The 20137-nt window shown below is 33.5% G+C and overlaps 2 protein-coding genes across 2 annotated transcripts; both read right to left on the bottom strand.

The window, feature by feature from the left end:
* Nucleotides 1–7878: 7878 nt before the first annotated feature.
* Nucleotides 7879–13638, bottom strand: LOC121248487. Its single transcript, XM_041146963.1, has 2 exons — nucleotides 13083–13638; nucleotides 7879–8330 (listed from the first exon to the last, which is right to left on the bottom strand). The coding sequence occupies exons 1-2, from the start codon at nucleotides 13356–13358 to the stop codon at nucleotides 8148–8150; spliced, it is 459 nt and encodes a 152-aa protein (XP_041002897.1). The 5' UTR covers nucleotides 13359–13638; the 3' UTR covers nucleotides 7879–8147.
* Nucleotides 13639–16904: 3266 nt separating this feature from the next.
* Nucleotides 16905–17927, bottom strand: LOC121249354 (F-box/kelch-repeat protein At1g16250-like). The gene has a single exon (XM_041148065.1). The coding sequence runs from the start codon at nucleotides 17925–17927 to the stop codon at nucleotides 16905–16907; it is 1023 nt and encodes a 340-aa protein (XP_041003999.1).
* Between the last annotated feature and the right edge of the window lie 2210 nt (nucleotides 17928–20137).

Raw genomic sequence — 20137 nt, forward strand, 5'->3', positions numbered from 1 at the left:
CGATTTGTTGGAGCGGAGTCGGAACAGAGTCAGATTTTAGACTTTTTTTGCTTTTCTTTTTTAACATCATATTGGGCCTACTTTTCTTTTTAAAAAAGATTGTGCTTTCAAATTTCAATTGTTTCAAAAATTACAATCTAAACTAGATAATTCACTTTTGATTACAACAAAAAATACAACTAACTAAAAACAAGTACTAACATGCTTTCAAAAATTAAAAAATAAAAATAAATTAAATTAGAAACTTCCAAATGCCCCAAAATAAATTAAATTATAAACTTTCAAATGCACCAAAATAAATTAAATTACAAACTTCCAAATTACAAACTTCTAAATCCCAACAAATGAACCAAAATTAAGTTAGTAAATGTTACAAACTTTCAAAGGTTCCAACTTCCAAGTTGTGCCTGAAACAAATATGGAAAGATTAGTAAAGAAAACATAAAGGAGCATAGGAAATGTTTGGCTGCAAGATACGTATTTTGGCGCTAGATTAATGTGGTTTCTAACTCCAGAAATGAAATTTGGGTCCTAAAATAATACAGGAGATCAATAAAAATATGTTTATAAGATTAGATATGGATAAGTATATGTATATATGTATGTATACAAAAGTATGTATTCTCTCATGCATAATAATTAATTATTTTTATTCCTTACCAATAATAAATCAAATTCCAGCCTTCCAGACACCAGCTTGCTCTGCTCCATTTTCAACCTGCCCAGCAAAACCCAGCTTGCTCCCCATTTCCTCACCCACTCATTCTCACTTCTATACCAAAACCCACATGATTATTATTAAAAATAATAACATTAATAATATAAATAAAAGATAGATTCATATAAAAGAAATAATATAACAAACACATATCATAAATCCACAACACAGATCATATCACCAACACTCATGATTGAAAGGTACTCTTGCGTACATATTGGCCAATTTTAAACATCAGAACAAGCATTGGAATATATATTACGGGTACTAGCAGTACTCTTAAAACTTGAAAACTTTCACTCTTTACACGTGCACAACTAACAAATGCAGCAACATACTTAAATTTCCAAATCATCAACAGAACCATCTTTATAATACAGAAGCATCTTTATAAGTTATAACACAGAACCATCAAAATTAACAGAATCATCAACAAAATATGCTCTTCCCAGACACAGTTTTTAACAAAAGGGATATGAATTCCAGGCAAACCAGGCAACTCATATCTGCATGCTTATTTACATAAAATATGGACAATGCACGAAAATACTTTAGTGCCTAATCTACACAGCAAATGTTCAAAAGCCTGAAATTCGAAAAGATCAAATGTGTTTCCTTTTGTGCCACTAAAAAAAAAGTATATAAAAAATATCGGTGAATTTGAAAATTGAGAAAGTTATGTATGAAAACACCACTAAAACAACATAAAAAATTACATATTTTTGGGAAACAGATTCCCTAAACATAATTAGCAAAATAAACCCAAATTACCAATCAGCAAATTAAAATCCAATCATTTGACCGTATAAATCAGTACACGACATGGCAGTCTAGGAGCTTACTGTGGTGAACCAAGATCTGGAAGAAGCACTATCAAGAGCCGAATCTGGAAATAACAAGAGAAAAAATCAACATTACCAACCTCAAAGATTTGATTAAAGAACAGAGATATGGGTTTGGGTAACTTACCGACTTCGAATCTCTGATGGGCAGTGATTAATCTATGATTGAGAGTGTAAGAGATCAATAGGCGATGGGGATTCGAGGGACTATGTTTGCACAGCTGCAGTACACCTCAAGAGGCCACCGACAGCGACGACGGGACCGAGGGTTAATAGCGACTGGGGGGGGGATCGGGGGCATTACAATCACCGGTGGGGACTATTGCAGAGTTGTTGACTGCTACGTGAGGGAGGGCTACAAGAGGGAGTGAGACGGCTGTGAAGAATCTGAAGAATGAAGATGAAGATTCAAGACGAAATGGGGAGAGGGGGGGAACTCAGGAACCCTAAGGGCCTAATTCCTAAATTATTAAGTTATTAACAAACAGAAACGACACCGTATAGTAGTATACTAATTATTATGAATCTATTTTATATATATGAAGATTCAAAAAAATATATATATGATATATATATATATATATGAATATTAAAAAAAAGGGTGCCGAATACGAAATGAAGATTCAAAATATATATATATATATTTAAGAGTATTCAACTATATATAGTATATTATACTATGATATTTATATAGTATACTATGAATCTATTATATATATTAATATATATATGAATATTACTAATACTAATTATACTATTACTAATCCAGACCATTATGGCCTATTTTATATATAATATAGTATTACTATAATATACTATTAGTCTATTGCTATATCGTATAGTATAATTACTAATACTATAGTATCATACTATTAGTATGTTAGTGATTTAATACATTAAATCTCTAATCTCTTATACTTGATATATATATATATATATATTCATATATATAAATATTAGTAATACACTAATAGTATTAGTATATAGTAGTACTATTGGTATAATATTATTACTATATGTTAGTGATAATGTAGTATTATCACTAATACTATAGTGATATTAATACTATATATAATTATAGTGATTAGTATAACTATATCAGTATTAATTATACTAATAGTTATATTAGTTTTTATATTAGTTATACTAATAGGTATATTAGTATTAGTTATAGTGATTTAGCATAACTATATAATATATTAGTATAAGTTATAGTGATTTAGTATAGGTATAAGTTATAACTATAGTCTATATTAGTATTAGTATAAATATTAGTATTAGTTATAGTGATTAGCATAACTATATATTAATATTTGCTATAGTGATTTTAATTTAGTATAACTATATAATAGTATTAGTATAAATATTAGTATAACTATATCACTGATAGTATTAGTATATTAATACTACTAGTATTAGTATTACTATATCACTATAGTTAATAGTATCATATAGTGATACAGTATTAGTGACTAATACTATAGTGATTTATATAGTAATTTATATATAGATTTAAAGTGGATTACTAATAGTATTAGTATTAGGCCATAAATCTAATTAATATACTAATGTATATTAGTATTACTAATATATTTATCGAAAGAAATATGTTGAGAATTTATTAGGCCAAAAAATATAATTAATATAAGATATTGTTATATAAAATTTATATGATTAATACTTTAGTTATTATACATTAATATTATATGTTATCATAAATTTATAGATTAGTGTTTATCCATTAGTATTACATGTTATTATGCATTTTAGTGTTTATAGTATATTGTATATACATTAGTATTACATGTTATTATATTTATACATTAGTAATTTAGTGTTACATGGTAGTAATATTGTAAATTTGTAATAGTATGATGTTTACATATAGTTATATACTAAACTATTATTAGTCAATTTAGTCTATATATATTATAGTATAAATATATTATTTAACTAGTATATTATTGAGTTTAACTAACTATATAAGATATAGTTGATAAAATTTAAATGATTAATATATAGAAAAATATATATATTTTTATAAAATATGTATAAAATCGGAGGCAGAGGCGAAGTGTCAGAGTCAGAGGGCCAAGTTGGAGGCGGAGGTGGAATGTTGGAGTCGGATCGGAGTGGAGCTAGAGTCGGTTCATCAACGAATCCGACTCCCAAGGGGAAAAAAACTCAGACTCCGACTCCGACTTATTGGAGTCAGAGTGGAACCAGAGCGGAGCTAGAGTGGAGTCGAATTCAGAGTCGGATTTTCGAATTTTTGCTCAGCCTTACTCATTCTCTTTTTTCCTCTTACTCTCTTTTTCACTTTCACTCTTTTTTTCTTTCACTCTCCTCTTTTTTTGAACTCTTGGCCTTACATTTGTTTTTTAACTCATTCTCTCTTTTTCTTGAGGTTTCAGCCTCACCCTCATTTTTTTCTCTCTTATTTCTCTCTCTCTCCCTTTCGGTCTCACTATTTCTTTTTTCCTCAATCTCATCCTCATTTTTACTCCCTCTTTTTTTTATCAATCTCACTTTTCAGCTCTGGTTGATCCTCATGGACCTGTGTTGGAGTTAAAGGATCAAGCTTGATTGTTTTTCCATCCTTTTTAAAACTGTAAATGTTCCTTAACTAATCATGAACCACTTTCCTATTATACTACCACGGCTTCCCCAACAAAATATGGCCAACATGCATAGGCACTACATCACAAAACACTACATCCTGGTATTTCTCAATTGAAAAAGAAACTAGCATTTGCATATTTACCCTAACCTCCCCACAAGCACTTAACCACTGCAACTTGTATGGTATATGGTATTTCAAGGTAGGTAAACTCAATTTCTCAACTAAAGTAGTGCTAGCCAAATTAATACAACTCCTCCCATCAATGATCATACTACATACATTGTTGTTGATGTGACATCTAATATGAAAAATGTTATCTCTCTGCTGCTCTGTATCATCCATCCTAATTTGTGTATTGAGAGCACGCCTGGCAACAAGAGACTCACCATACTCTTCATTCTTACACTTATGTTCAATACTAAGCTCACGCCTCCTCCTATCTCTCATACGTTGCAGATTTCTAATTACTGTTTCTTGATGATCCATCCTATCCCTCACTTCACCCAACACAAAGTTCAACCGCTCAAACTGTTGTTGCATGACATGCAACACAAATGATGAGTTATCTGTCATCCCCTTTGGTAATGAGTCACTCCTATGAGACATTGTAATGTGCTGTACAAAAAGAATGTTAGTGGAAAACCTCACACACTCTCTTACGTGTTTACACTCAAATAATGACACTACACCCATGTTTCACTCTTAATTGGATTTTTTTTTCTGATAATAGACTCACACTCTCTTGCCTTTTACCTCAAGAGTTTTGCCGCTCAAGTTCTTTAAGATCTAGTTAAACTAAATGAAGACAATACAACCTTATATTATTCCAACCAACAATAAGTTCAAAAAACAAGAACAAGAAACAATGAAGGAATAGTGTTTACACTCAAATAATGGCACTTCACTCGTGTTTCACTCTTAATTGGATTTTTTTTTTCTGATAATAGACTCACACTCTCTTGCCTATTACCTCAAAAGTTTTGCCGCTCAAGTTCTTTAAGAACTAGTTAAACTAAATCAAGACAATATAACCTTATATTATTCCAACCAACAATAAGTTCAAAAAACAAGAACAAGAAACAATGAAGGAATAAAATGACACGAGACTCAAGGAATTATAAAACAAGATATCACCTAGAAAGATGTATTTAGCCCCTTTGAGGATAAAGCTCAATCAACAAATGTATTTTTTTCTCTTTCTTGTAACTATATAGTAACCTTTGAATATGCTATTTTTCTTTTCTTTTCTTTTCGCTAATTCAATCATAAATAATAATATTCAATTGTAAAAATCAAGCAATTGATTTCAAATACACAAGAATTGACAATGAAGTAAAAGAGAATTAATGGAACGACATTCCGAGCAATTGACAAATTAGATATGCAAGAAATTCTAGAATTTTGAAACCCTAGGTGATGCAAATTTAAGCTAAACTAAAAACCCTAAGAATTTCAGCAGCCTACTTTTTTTTTTTTTTTTTTGCAACCCTAGAATAATGAAGCCCTAGAATTAAATTTAAAGATGCAAGAATTAAAAGATAGAATCAGACCTGATTGGAAACCTTTCTATGATATCAAATGATATGAATCCGGGAGAATAGAATCCCTTGAACCCACAATCAATTTGAAAACTCACCTAAGAAAGCCAAAAGTCAAGTCAATGAATAATCTAGACCTATTAAGAACTCGTTTCAAGAACCTAGATTATATTAAAATCTAGACCCGTTGAATAACCTATCTAAAGAACCCAGATTACAAGGAGGAACGCTACAAAGGTTGTGATTTACCTTTGATAAGTTCAAAAGTTCAATTAAGAACAAGATGAGTAAACTCAACTCACAATGAAAAATTCAATATTGTCTAAAGAGCTTGTGTTGGACGGCTACAAGGTATTTAAATACCTAAACCCCAATTAATCCTAGGCCAAAACAAGGCCCTTTTTACCCAGAATGCCCCTGGATGAATAGTACCACAGCTACAATAACTCTTGAAACCATAGTTCAACAAAATAAAACATATGTGGGCCAAGCATCCTCAGGATGCCTGATTATTCTAGACTACTTCCTATAACTAATAAAATAAATCTTTTAAATGATTTAAACAAATTGAAAGCCTTCAATAACAATAGGCCCAGACAATAACTTTAAGTCATGTCTTTCACAACTTGTATCAAGTGGATCAAAACTAGTTCTCCTTCTTTTAAGTTCATCTTGAGTGTTGGGCTCTTACTAGCTTCATTCCAAGTGGATTGAACTAATCATTGCATTGCTTCATTGATCTTCTTGGTTCTTGATCTTGTAATTGGCCCATCTGGAACTTGCAAATGATCTTTAAGACTAGGTCCATCTTGATGCCCATTAAAAAGTTTCGGTCCATCACCTCTCCCCTAGACCAGACCAGACCGATATATACCTCTACCTGTAACTAATCAGATGTGAGACCCTCTTTTTCGCTTTTGAGCCGAGCAAATAGAGAGACTTGGGTTAGATGCATAAATGGTATTTGGACTAAGATCTGTACGATGTTTGATATTTACATACACTCTTTAAGAAATAGAAATCCATCGTAGCATGTATTTCATACTACATGTGCTTAATTGACTAGATGTAGAAGTGAGTGAATGGTTCGATATTTCTTCACTGTGGGAGTCATATTCTTACTTTTGAGTGCCCTTCTTGACCCTTGACTACATTATAAGATGAGAGTTCTAATGTTTGCTACTCTAGCATGTTGTCTATGACAATGATTGATAAGGTTTAAAGAAACATTGCTGGGAAAGCAATTGAACTAAAGTTGAGTGATATGAGGGTGAAGGGAAGGCTATTCGACAACGCATCATTGGTTGTGTTTGTTAATGTCAAACTTTGGCACTACAATGTGGTAGTGAAAAAATTTATGAACACATCACGGTGGTCTAGAAGTAATCCAGGATAGTTCTAAGTTTGTTTTGGAACTCGAGAGGGATCTAATATGTTTGATTAGATGTAATCGAATGAGTATAAGGCATACGAGACACTTTAGGGATATCGCTGTATTGGTCTTCTCCAGGAGAGATTTAGTATAATACTCTCACACATTTTTTTCAAATGTATTCGGTGGTCACACGACCTATTCGCTTGTATGAATAAGATTGAGAATAAAGTGAGAGCTATTAACCTGAAACTATGCTCATTATATGCGTGTGAGAGATGTAAGAAAAGGAAGGGCATGCCCTTCCCCATTCGGCTCCCAGGCGTATAATGCCTAGCATTACGGCTAGGCATTATATTTGACCCTTATTTAAGGCACTAATAGCTGACTTTAAGTATATTGACCATGTTTACAAAAAAGGTAATGCATTAGCTGACAACCTAGCCAATTATGGTGTCATGGGACATACAACAAGTTTTTCGTCTCTTCATTTTCTTAACCATATGATTACTCTGTTCTCTATTGAATGTGGATGTCTTCCTTCTATTCGGTACTAGGTTTCTCTTTTATCCCTTAGGCTCATTGTAATATGATTTTTTAAGGTCTTTATGATTTCTAGGAACTTGTTTTTAGAGCTTTTTATAAATTTACTTCTCATTGTAAGACATTTCTTTGCCATAGGTAAGGGTAATCAATAAAATTAGAATACATTCCTCTTCCTTAAATTAAAAAAAAAAAAAAAACCTCAATATTTTAAAGCCTGCAAGAAATTGTCCTCAAATTTATTTAGGAAAAGATATGGAGCAAAGCCATATATTTATTGGGAGATAATTGGGAAGTAAGGTTTTGTTTATACAACATGGTTTACAGAAGCAAAGCCTGGTTTGCGTAATCTAAATGGTTACCGTATGATGAAATTGGGTTTATCCCAGCCGTCCATTAAGTGATGCGGTTTTAGCCAACAGTGCTGCAGATTCAGAATTTTCACAGGAATGTACGTGAACTTGATTCGAGTATTATGAAAATCCCCGATGTTCTTGTTGGTTGTCTTATTTCATGTCTCATTGTGATCTAAGCTTGATAATGAGTCTGGGGAGGAACCGAAGGATGGTTTGTGTTGATGAAGAGACAGTGGGATGCGCTCAGGAGGAAGTGGTGCCGGAGCAGGGTGTGCAATGAAGGTGGGCATTTCCTCGCCAGGCATCAAAACTGATACACCTTTCTCATATACTGTCATCTGCACAAAACGTTGACAGATAGATTTAGCACAAACATGGAGACACTGCATAGAAAAAATATGGAAATGAAGGCGAACATGCATAATTAAACCACAAAATAGGAAACCTAAGAACAACATCTAACGATATGGAAAGGAGCTATCTCTTCTCTTTCACTCATCCTCTAGTAAATCAAAGAAAATGGGTTGGGGGGGGGGGGGGGGGGGGGTGGGTTTATGTAAAGAGTCAACAACATGAAGGCCACATTATTATCCATAGATTCTGCGATGATTTTGTGGACAGAAGGTAGAAAAAGTAACGTGAAAACAGTCGACAGCAATGATAGAGCACCCTTGACATGTACAAAGTAGATTGATGTAATAATGGATAGTCGATCATCCCCATGTCACAAGGCTAGAACCAATTCGACCACTACAAAATGCTGGTGAATAAGCTTTATTAACTGAAACGCCTACACAATAAATACAGTATAGGAATTGTACTCGGGAGTTTCAACACTCTTTATATCATAAAATATTATGACCATCACTCAGCCAGCCATGCATATTAAGGAGCATAAACAATTTCTATGATATTTTATTGTGGTAACTGAGCAATGGTTCATAAACCGTGCCCGTGGAGGTGCAGTGCAATGGTGTTATAAAAAGCCTCAATGCAAAACTCTTGGTGCTAATTGTTTGTCTGATTTTCTTATTTTAAGACAGCAGTTGAGAATAGATGCCTTGCAAAGGCTACATAAGAAACACTTTCTTGAGAAAGAAGAAAGGACGTGTAATAGGTGGAGTATATAATAATAATTTATTTACATTACAGGTATTGGATATGATCATCAGCTATTATTCACTACCCCACACCCTATGAAAAACACTCCACACTCTATGAAAAAAAAAACTGTCAGGTGTGGGATGTGACGGTGAATAGTGGCTGATATATAATAAAACTCATTGGATATATACCTCTTATACAAGCAGTGCCATGCAATATGGCAAGTGAACATTGTCCTTGCTTTTGACTAAAAAAAGTGATGATTTTTAAGAAATTTTGTTCGAAATATAGGATGCAGAGTGCGAGTCAAGAGAGATATAAATATATGAAATGAGTTCCACAATATTTTTGACGACAAAGTGAGTTTTTTGAAAAATATTAAATGCTCAATAAATATTGTGAGATCCATTTTATATGTCTATATTTCTCCTATTTTAAGTTGTACAATTTGGACAACAAATCTAGGAGATCAAAATCCCTTCTTCCACACCTATATATCCATCCTATCACTCTCTCTCTTAGCCAAAACACCCAATCCCCTTCTTTCCTTTTTTTCCCCCTCCTTCACCATGTGAGATATTTTTTTATTATTTTCGTTTTCTATTCTCATCTGACTTGAAAATGGATCGATATATTGCCTTCCGATGCCTACAACCCATATATGCCACTCTACACAAACTTCCCTTGGTTCGACCAAGAAGTATTGCCAATTGACTGGCGTGTCATGACGCGTATGCACCGTCTAGACGGCTCAGCATTTTCACTTAGATCGGCAAAAGGCACTCCATTACCCTGACATTGATACAACCTCGAGTGTGTGCATTTCGCCATTGGCAAATTGATCCATCCAAAGCAAGCTATGCTCCTATATGATTGCTTCTCCTACATATACAAGATCTAAGTGCAAGAGAAAGTGGGTATCTTCTTGAACAACAAAGTGTAGCGTTGTACAACTAGCCGTGATAAGCGGCCCGTAATAAGGCGATTGTTGGAGATTCAGGTTACTAGATGTATGGTTTCTGTAGTTGCTTATAGAAAACTAAAACAAAACAGTAAGTTACTTTACCCCTCACCTTTTGGAGATATTTTCTGTCGGAGCTCCTCACCTATGAGAGTCGTCGGGGAAGGGAGAATCTTAACTTCTCCCTTTCCCCTCCCTTCTTATTTTCTCTTCCCTCTTCTTTCTTTCTTTCTTTCTTTCTTTCTTTCCCCCTCAGATTTCCTTCATTTTCCTTTTACTTTTTCCGGATGTGAGAAGCTAGATCTATCGCTAGCTTGTCTGCCAACCATCCGCCCACAACCGTCCTACTACTAGTTTTGTCACCCTCTCCGATCACCATCTCCACCCAGCATGTGAGGCACATATATGGGCCATCCCATCCAGCCAGCACCATTTTTGTCTTTTCCATTCTATTTCTAAGAACTAGACTTTCCTTTTATCGTGAGTGGGACTCAGATTACTTCAAAAACTGTCTCCTTGACATCAAATTTGTTGACCTAGCGCTTAAGAAAAAATGGGACCGAACTATCTTAAGTTGACTCCAATTTCCATTTCATTATACTTTTGTTTGATGCAACACAATTGTTGTTATGAGATTAAGGTCCCCCACCCCTTCTTCTCTACTATAATTTTAGTAAACCAATCGTGCTTAAAAAACAAATAGCACCTTGTCTGCTGATTTCGCATCAGTTCCCATATACCATGGGTTTCTTACAACAAAATCTCATGTGGAGATTTGGTGACCCCTGTCATGCTGACATCCCCCAAGTGCACAATAGCAAGCTAAACCAATCAGACATTTATAACCAATTGAATCAGGACAGAATACTTGGAAGGACTTTCCTAGGTTTATAAAATGTTGACCCTAGCATGTGATCATCCTTGCACCAAAAGTGGGTGATTTGCTTGTAACTAATTAAGCAAGAAGACAAACCTCAAATCTTGATCCTTGTGTCTAAACATATAGGATAGATGTTTTTAACAGTGACAGTGTAGGAGACAGACAAACCATCATACATGAAAGAGAGTAGGATAGTTCAATAGACAACTATGTTGAAGATGGTCATAACAAGACCTATATCTGGAAGCACATTGGGGTTGGATTTAAACCCATTGTGGAGACAGTATTTTCAGTTTGAATATTGTTTTGCAGTGACAACCGCAATGTGAGGAATGATGTCATCTAAAACTTCTTGACATTGCAACCAGATTGATAAAAACTTTCTAGATTGGATAGAAGAACAAAACAAGGGAGCATTGTAATTTATGAAGAATGGGTTGGGACTACAGTCTACAGATGTTATGTATCTACAACATAAACTATTGGATATCCTATGATTTCACGATCTCAACTATCAAATGAGGAGCACCATTGTAATTATTAAAATATTAAGACAAGGCAGTAATATTACATGCAGCCCACTATAGAACCTCCAAACAGTCTCAATCATCTTCCATTTAAACGAGGAGATATTAGATTAATATGTACTGTCATAAGTGGGGCTTCCTACCTCATAGAAAAGGGTCATATAATTTATCTTGGTTTTGAAAGAGACCAACTATATATCACTAGCAGATGAACGACAAGATCAGTTCCATCATAAGTAGAAGGGAAATTCGGAAATCTTCAGAAAAGAAATAGATTATTATAACTTTACATTCTTTTTGATAAATCTACAAGGAAAATTTAATGAGAAAATCCGTATGTTTGGTTTTAGAAAATTTTTAAGTATTAAAAATTTCTATGACAAAAATCTTTTAAACCCCAAAATAATCTTCATCTCTCTAAAACTTTTTCACCTGGTTATTTGCTTAAATTCCCGGTATAAAAAGTAAAATGTCAAAATAAATTTTATAGAAAATCTCAAAAATTACTTCTCAAAAATTATTTTACCAAAAAAATTTTCTGTTTCTATTCATCCACTTTCACAAAACTCGATAGAAAACTGTTGGTCAATAATTATAGGAATTCACTTCTCAGTCCAAATGTCATCCATCTTAAAAAAAAAAAATAATTCTAATTATCATCCCCACAAATCACACATTATACCTATTTTAATTTTTTTTTTCATTTTTCTTATAACAAATATGTGGTGTATGGATAATAAATAGAATAACTCAATTAGCTTAACAAGAATAAAATAAAATAATAAATAATAAATAATAATATTAAAATATAAAGTGTGTGGTGTCAGATGATGAGTATCATTCCTCTAAAAAACATACACCATAAATTTTGAAAGATTTTATAATATACTCTGCCTTTTTAGTAGGTTTCCCTTTACCCTCTCTATTTAAATCTGATTGTTAAGATTTTTGCCAAAATTTATGTTTTTCCCAATCAAATAAGTCAAAAACTATCGATTCTTTAGGAACAAGGTTGAGTACAGGAACTGACTGATTTAAAAGCCCATGTTTGATGTTGAAATGAAATATCAGTTGTCAAAGAACATCAGGTCATTGCAACATGGACAATTCAATATAGGGTGGTCTACCATCTGATTGTCCGTGAGTGAGAGGGCCCTGGAATTGTTTCTCTGTCTTCAGATGTGCTATCTTTTAATTGTTCCCGCTGGAAAACAACTTTTTTTTCTTTCCTTTTCTTCTGACCACCGTTGAAAGACAAACGCATAAAGTAGTAATCAATACATACACACCTATGTATTTGTTGTAATAATATATGTGTAATAATGCTTCCTTTAAACATAAAGAACTGCTGAATGGCGTTAATAAATAGATATAAATGACAGAAATAGATAGAAGAAATTTCTGCTTTAGAAATCATGTAACTTCATAACCCAATTCATGCAGTTTCAGGAAGAATGACCGGTCAATATGCATAAATGAGCTATAATTACGCACAAGATAACAGTATTGGAACCATGAACCGTCACAATCATGTTAGCAGGTCCACATTGCTTTTGTAGTTCACACGCACACAGAAGAGAGAGAGAGAGAGAGAGAGAGAGAGAGAGAGAGAGCATACTTTGGGAGAAGGGTAATCAAGCTTTCCATGGAAAACCATCTGGGCGGCCTCGAGATCCGTACGTGGCCTTTCGGCGGAAGGTGTTGATCTGGCCCTCAGAAACCTCTCATAGATAGCCATAACAAGGAACATTGATATGAGAATAGCAGTGGCAACGAGGCCAAAAGATACAGCATTCACTGAGTTGTACAAGTGCCTCCATTGCTCCTCTCTCTCTCCGTTTAGCGGAGCCACTGTTGGTGGTACCACTCCCCATCTATCTTCGTCACCACCCATCAAAAGCTGAGGCTTAGTTTAGCAGTAAGCTGAGGAAGCAGATGAAAGGCAGGGAAGTGAGTCAAACCGGCCAGAACAAGTCATTCTTTCAAAATGATATAGTGGTGAGCTCGTCGAGGATCGAACTTAATATATATTTTCGTAGCTAGAACAGGTTCAGAGCTGCCACAAAAAGAACAACGAAGAGAGGAGAAAAAGGGATTTTATTTATTTATTTATTTCAGAGCCTTTGCGAGAGAGAGCGAGAGTGATTGGAAAGAGAGCTCTGGGCTTTAAAAAGTTTCGGGTGGAGCTGCAGCTTTTATATCGGAAAAATACTTTTACTAAATACCATCTTTTGCTAACGTTATATACATGATTTATTTTGTTAATCATCTAATATAAATAATAAACTTTATTTATTTTTTTAAATTTAATTTAATAAGAAGATGCATATTTTATTTTTATCATATTTTTAATTAAAATAAAGAAAATTTGACCAAATAAGTTTTAATCACAAAATACTTAATATATCTTGCCCTTTTTTTTTTTTTTTCTTTTTTAAGTATAAGAAATTTGAGAGATATGAAAAACTGACTGATAGTTTTGACTGTGCATATTGATGTACAATATTATACTTTAGTGGTGTTGTTTTTTGTTTTTTATAAGTGGTTTTGTGTGTAAATATGGCGGCAATTGCAATTGAACCAATGGGAAGGTCCTTCCGTGCTTACGTAAGAGGCCCAATTGACGCAAGATGACAGTTATTAGAAAACCAAAGTTGTGTTAGTAGAAATTTGAAAATTCACGGAATTCATTATATTCGGAGAAAGAAAAGCTTTGGGTCCCGAATTCGGATCCAAACATTGTCCCGAATGCGAATTTTTTTTTTTTTTTTTTACCCAATGATTAAGAAAATATTTTTTAATGATGTTGTAAATTTTTTATTTTTTTAAATTTTTTTATGATGATTAAAAAAATACATGAAAAAAAAAATTATACTATTCCGGACACTTTTTGGGTCCCGAATTGACACTTTTTGGGTCTCGAATTCGGGACCTATAGCAGTACTCTTTGGAGAAACGAAAAAAGAATTTGTAATTGCGAATTGTACAAGTGCAGCGTAATTACTTTAAAAAATGAATAAAATATGAGATTTACATGAAAAAAATTAATTTTTTAATAATAAACGATACTCTTTTTTCAAATGATTACGCAGTGTTTACATATTTTATTGTTGTATGTAAAAAAATTGAATTATTTATTATATTTTATATAAAAATTTTAAAAAATTATAATAATGAGATGAAATGATATGAGACAAGATGAACTAGTTCTGTATACAAATGAGACCTATATCATATAAACACATTTTATTATATGTGTTTTACACATCGAGAAAATTTTCTAGACATAAAAATGCCAACCCTAATTTCAAATGAACCAAATAAATAGGTACATGTAATTGATAAATAGCCAATGTTAAATAAATTCGTGGGCCCATTTTCTTCTTAACATGCAAGGCAAGACAATTATTACTTTGTCGTTTGCATTCAAAATCATCTCAACTCATCATTATAATTTTTTTAAATTTTCACACAAAATATAATAAACAATTCGATTTTTTCAAATTCTAAAACAATTTTTTCAAATTACCGCACAAAATATAATAAATAATTTAACTTTTCTTTTACTATTTACAAATTATCTCAACCCATCCTTGAATCTAAACTGTTTGTGGCTTCTCCTGAGACTAAGATGAGTCTGAGAGTAGGTTGGATAGTATTTAAATTATTTATAAATCAGAAAAAATATTTGTAACTCTAAATTGTGCAACTACCGTGTAATCATTTTGAAAAAAGTGAATAAAATATGAGATTCACATAAAAAAATTAATTTTTTAATAATAGATCATACTCTTTTTTAAAGCGATTATATGGCGTTTACATATTTCATGATTATATGTAGAATTATTCTTTATCAATAGTGATGAAATAATTTATAAATTATAATAAAATAATAATAAATAATAATATATTGTTTATAAATAATAATGAAGTCTGCCAAACACAGCCTAAGCTAATTAATGACGTGACCACCATTGCACCTCTCTATGATGTGGTCCCCATCCATCCTTCACGTGCATCCTGTGTCCGTGGGGTCAGCCCAAACGATGGGACCACATTCGACGCGTGTCCAGGTAAGAAAACCATATCAGATTTATGTTCCACTCGTCGTGTCTCAATTGGGCAGATCTTTTCCTGTCAAATGAGTATCAGGTAGTGGTCCGCAGGTCACAGCCCACGAGTCAGAGCTGGGCCTGCTTTATTTGGGCTCACGTGAACCCACCCATTTTAATTATTGTTTTAACTTTCCTTTCTCTCTCCTTTTGATGGTGTTTACGCTTGGTTTATAAGCTGGGCTCTGAGATCACTTACTTATTCGGTCCACGTGTTCTTTGAAACTAAAATGATAATAGTAGAATGCGTAACTATTTTATAATTTTTTTTAAAAAATAAATAAATACTAGATTTATATAAAAAATAATAATTTTTTAATAATAAATTTTATTCTTTTTAAAATAATTATGCGACGTTTATATATTCCAAAATTATATATAAGATTACTCGAATGGCTTTATTTGGAATGGACCCAGCCATCGTCACGTGAATTGGCAGTGCAATGCATGCATGATCCAAGCATTCAATCCCCTAAAGAGTTTAAAACTCCTATGTTTTGGTCTTCTGGGTGTGGGTCAGGGTTTCCTAAGGTGGGGAATTTGGACAGCTTTAAGTAACATGGCCACACTGAGGGTTGAGGTACGTATGATACAGATGTGTTGGGGGTTGCGGTGGCAATGGAAAGTCCACTTGGTAAATAGGGGGAAATTAATTCAAAGAATTGATAGTTGCCGTCGAGAATGTGTAAACATCATGTAATTATTTTGAAAAAAATGAATAAATATTATATTCACATAAAAAAATAATTGTTTTATAATGAATTTTATTTTTTTTTAAAACGACTGTACAGTACTTGTATATTCTACAACAACACGTAGCATTACTCATTAATTCATGATCATACACGATGCAACAAATTCAATCGATCCGAATATGCCAAAGTTCGGCAAATCTATCAAATCTATATATAATGTCTGGCATTACATCTACACGTACGATTAACGGCCTTAAACGTTTCCCAGGTCGACATTATGCATGCACGAAATTCTTGTAGACCTATAGAACTATATATATATATATATATATATATATATATATATATATTAAGAAAAAACATATTTGTAATCATGAATTATGTAATTGTCGCGTAATCATTTTAAAAAATAAAAAATAAAACATGGACTTCCCGTGAAAAAAATTAATTTTTTAATAGTAGACTCTACTCTTTTACAGAGCGATCATACGGTGTTTACGTACTTTACGATTGTATATAGAATTACTCATATGTTAACATGATCATATATATATGAATCCACTACGATTAATTAGTCAAAAAACCAAGGAAGAAAAAATAAAATTTAATACATAAATAAATCTCAAACAAAATCTAAGAAAGCATGTTGTCCTCATGATCACCTTCAAAAGCACAACAGTGGCTACAGAGTTCTTTTTCCCGATCCTCTTCCACTGGCTCAAAACTTCTCCATCCCTCCCGGACATTTGTTGATGTGTCAAACACATGAACAACCGACATCATTGCCGATATGTCCCCGGGCATACGATAGCCTGCCAAGAAGTAAAAGTGGGTCCCGATTGGTGCCATGGTAAGGAAAAGTCGTCGGAGTAGGGATGACGAATCTGCCTCGGTGGAAAATGTTGGATAGGATAAGGCTGGATAGTGTGAACCCTCCACACCTTTCCATATGTTAACATCTTCATCATAGGCTTCAATTTGACCCTTCCAAGCATTTAGGCAATCGCCGGAGCTAAAAAGCTTGCCACCAGGACCTGCTACTATTTGATTAGGTGGCACATCAAGTTGCCACATCCCCACCTTGTGTCCCCACTTGGCACATTCGGAGTCGTAGATCTCGGCAGAGCTACGTTCCATGGTGTCCCATGAGTTTCCATTGCCTGTAAAACCCCCTACCACGTGGACTTTCCCTTTCCACCTCACCCCAACACATTTGTACCTCGAGGTGCTCATGTTAGGCAAAGCTGTCCACAGGTTTTGTACAGGGTCATACACCTCGGCCAATGAAATCCCCCTAGCACTAGCCAACGTGCATTGTCCCCCAGCCACGTAAATCTTATTGTCGCACACCGTGCATGCAAAATCGAACCGCGGTGTGTGCATCGGTGCGCATTTGAACCATGCATCGTCACGAACATCGTAACGTAGCACAGTCGAGATGACTTCAAGATCAACTTCGACAATCTCGTCAGGGTCCTCGACATCATTAATGCCTACCATTTTGTGACAAAGTCTGCCACCGATTATGAAGATCGAGTTGCCCATGGAAATCATGGAAAACCCTTTTAGGACTTGATTTTCAATTAGCCCCGGAATTCTGGTAATGTAGTGCCATGCATTGTTTGAGGGATTGTAACCCTCTATCCAATTAGACATGTTTGTGTTTGGTGATGGTCTCCTGGAGCCGAATGAAAAAAAGATTTGAAAATTGGTGGGAAGGTTTCTGGGTGGGGGTTGAAAAGGCTGTGGAGGGGAAAGGGAACCCATTGACTAGCTTTGCGTACTGCGTACTTGTGTTGGAAAATGTTTAGGACTTGAGGCCGAGTTGAAGTGAAAGTGGGGAAGTTTGCTTGTGGGGCTCGGGGAGAGTATATACAAGGAGGCGAGCGGAGAACACTAGAGTCTAGAGGAGCGTTAGGGGATTTCCTTTTGGAGCCAAGATCTATGTTTTCCTTGTTGATCAGGCTGGCTGGTAGACTTGATTGCTTAGGATGTCTGTCGCTGTTGCTGTCCTTTTGCAGTGACAAAGAGATGGAGTTCGATAATTACAAGGAGGAATGCCTTTTTTTTTTTTAAGAAATTACTGTACAAAAATTGCTTATTTATGATAATTTATTTTCTTAAAAAAAACTATTTTTTGTAAAAAATAATATGTTTTCGTTACAAATAGTCATTATCATCATAAATAATATGTCATAAATGCTTATTTTTCTTGTAGTAAATTTTATGTATCAACAACTATTCACTTTCGCATTCCATACTTATAATTTTTTTCATAGGCTGTGATGTATTTTTTTATTGAGTGTGAGGTGTGGAGTAATAAATAGTAGCTCATGAGATTTTTTTTTTTTTTTGGTTATAGGAAGAAGGGTTTTGCTATCCACTATTCCCTCAAATCTGAGGGTTTTTTTTTTTTTTTTTTTTTTTGGGTAAGGTGTGGCATAGTATGGATTAGTGAATAGTGAATGATGGAAAGAATAATTCAAAAAAGAATGGTATGTATAGATATCAAATTATGTGTATATATATATATTATGTATTTATATTATATTTCAAGATCATCTTGACAATGATTGGTAATGCGGGGGTATTCGTGGATTGTGAGCAGTGGTGGATGCCACATTATTCTTGTTGAAGTTAAATATTATGCTATATTTTAATATTATATTACGTTATATTATATAATTTAATCTTTGTATTGTAATTACTAGTTGGAGGGCATGTGCCCCGTTCTCATTGACATAATGTTATACATTCGAATAAATAAAGATTATTATAAGAGTGTTTGGATATTAAGAATATTTGTAAATAATAGTGAATTGATTTGTAAATAGTAATGAAATAATTAGTAGAATAATACGAGAATATCTTAGAACATTGTGTTTGCAAACAGATCTTAAATGTACACAATAAATAGTTCATCACAAGACATCCGCTAAATTTTATCACAAAAATATACATTGTGATAAAATATATAATGCAAAAATATACTACACTACACACAAAATAATGGCCTGATCTTTAGGAGGGGTATTTAGTTTGCGCAATGATAACAGAACCAGTTCAAAAAAAAAAAAAAAAGAAAAGAAAAGAAAAGATATGATAAAAAAAAAAAAAAAAAAAAACCTCTCTTTTGTTATAGTGTATAGATATAAATATTGGTGTTGAGAACGAAATAGCTAATGGGCTCTTTGAAGATATACTGTACTACATGCAATATGAATGGGCTGCATCTTGGTGATTGATGTATTCATGGGCCGGAGAATCCACGATTGGTCTAATTAGAAGAGATCGGTTGTCAGGGCCTTATCGCAAAAACGATATGCATGCGGGCTATTTTCACGTGCTCTACACGTACATCTCGTTTCTATCCACTTGTAATTTTGTGGCTACAGTAATCCCTTTCACATTTATTTTTTATTATTTTTTTATATAAACAGCTTACTTCATTGATACCATTTCATGTTACATGATTTGTGAAAAAGTTGGAGTTTCCTCCAATTTCACAATACAGTCAGATACATGTAATACATTTTTTCCAAGACCATGAGCTACAAAATTACATTCTCGATTAGCATGACAAACTGTGCATGCTTCAAAGTTGCTTATTTTGTCTTGAGTATAAAAAATAATCATCCCAAAGTAAAATAATTTCTTCTTGTTCAATTTGAGATCATCAACAACTATCTTTGAGTCCCCTTCTAGGATCACTTTCTTCATACCCAGTTCGAGTCCAAAACTGATTGTTGCGTAGGTTGCAATTGCTTCTGCTAATAGAGGGTCAGGTATTGATGTTTGTTTTTTTCCTCAAGGTTGTCAAAAAGTTGCCTTCTTCATCTCTCACAGCAACACCTATTCTTGTTTTA

The sequence above is a fragment of the Juglans microcarpa x Juglans regia genome, chromosome 2D (assembly GCF_004785595.1).
Source record: "Juglans microcarpa x Juglans regia isolate MS1-56 chromosome 2D, Jm3101_v1.0, whole genome shotgun sequence".
In the NCBI taxonomy this organism is placed as follows: domain Eukaryota; kingdom Viridiplantae; phylum Streptophyta; class Magnoliopsida; order Fagales; family Juglandaceae; genus Juglans; species Juglans microcarpa x Juglans regia.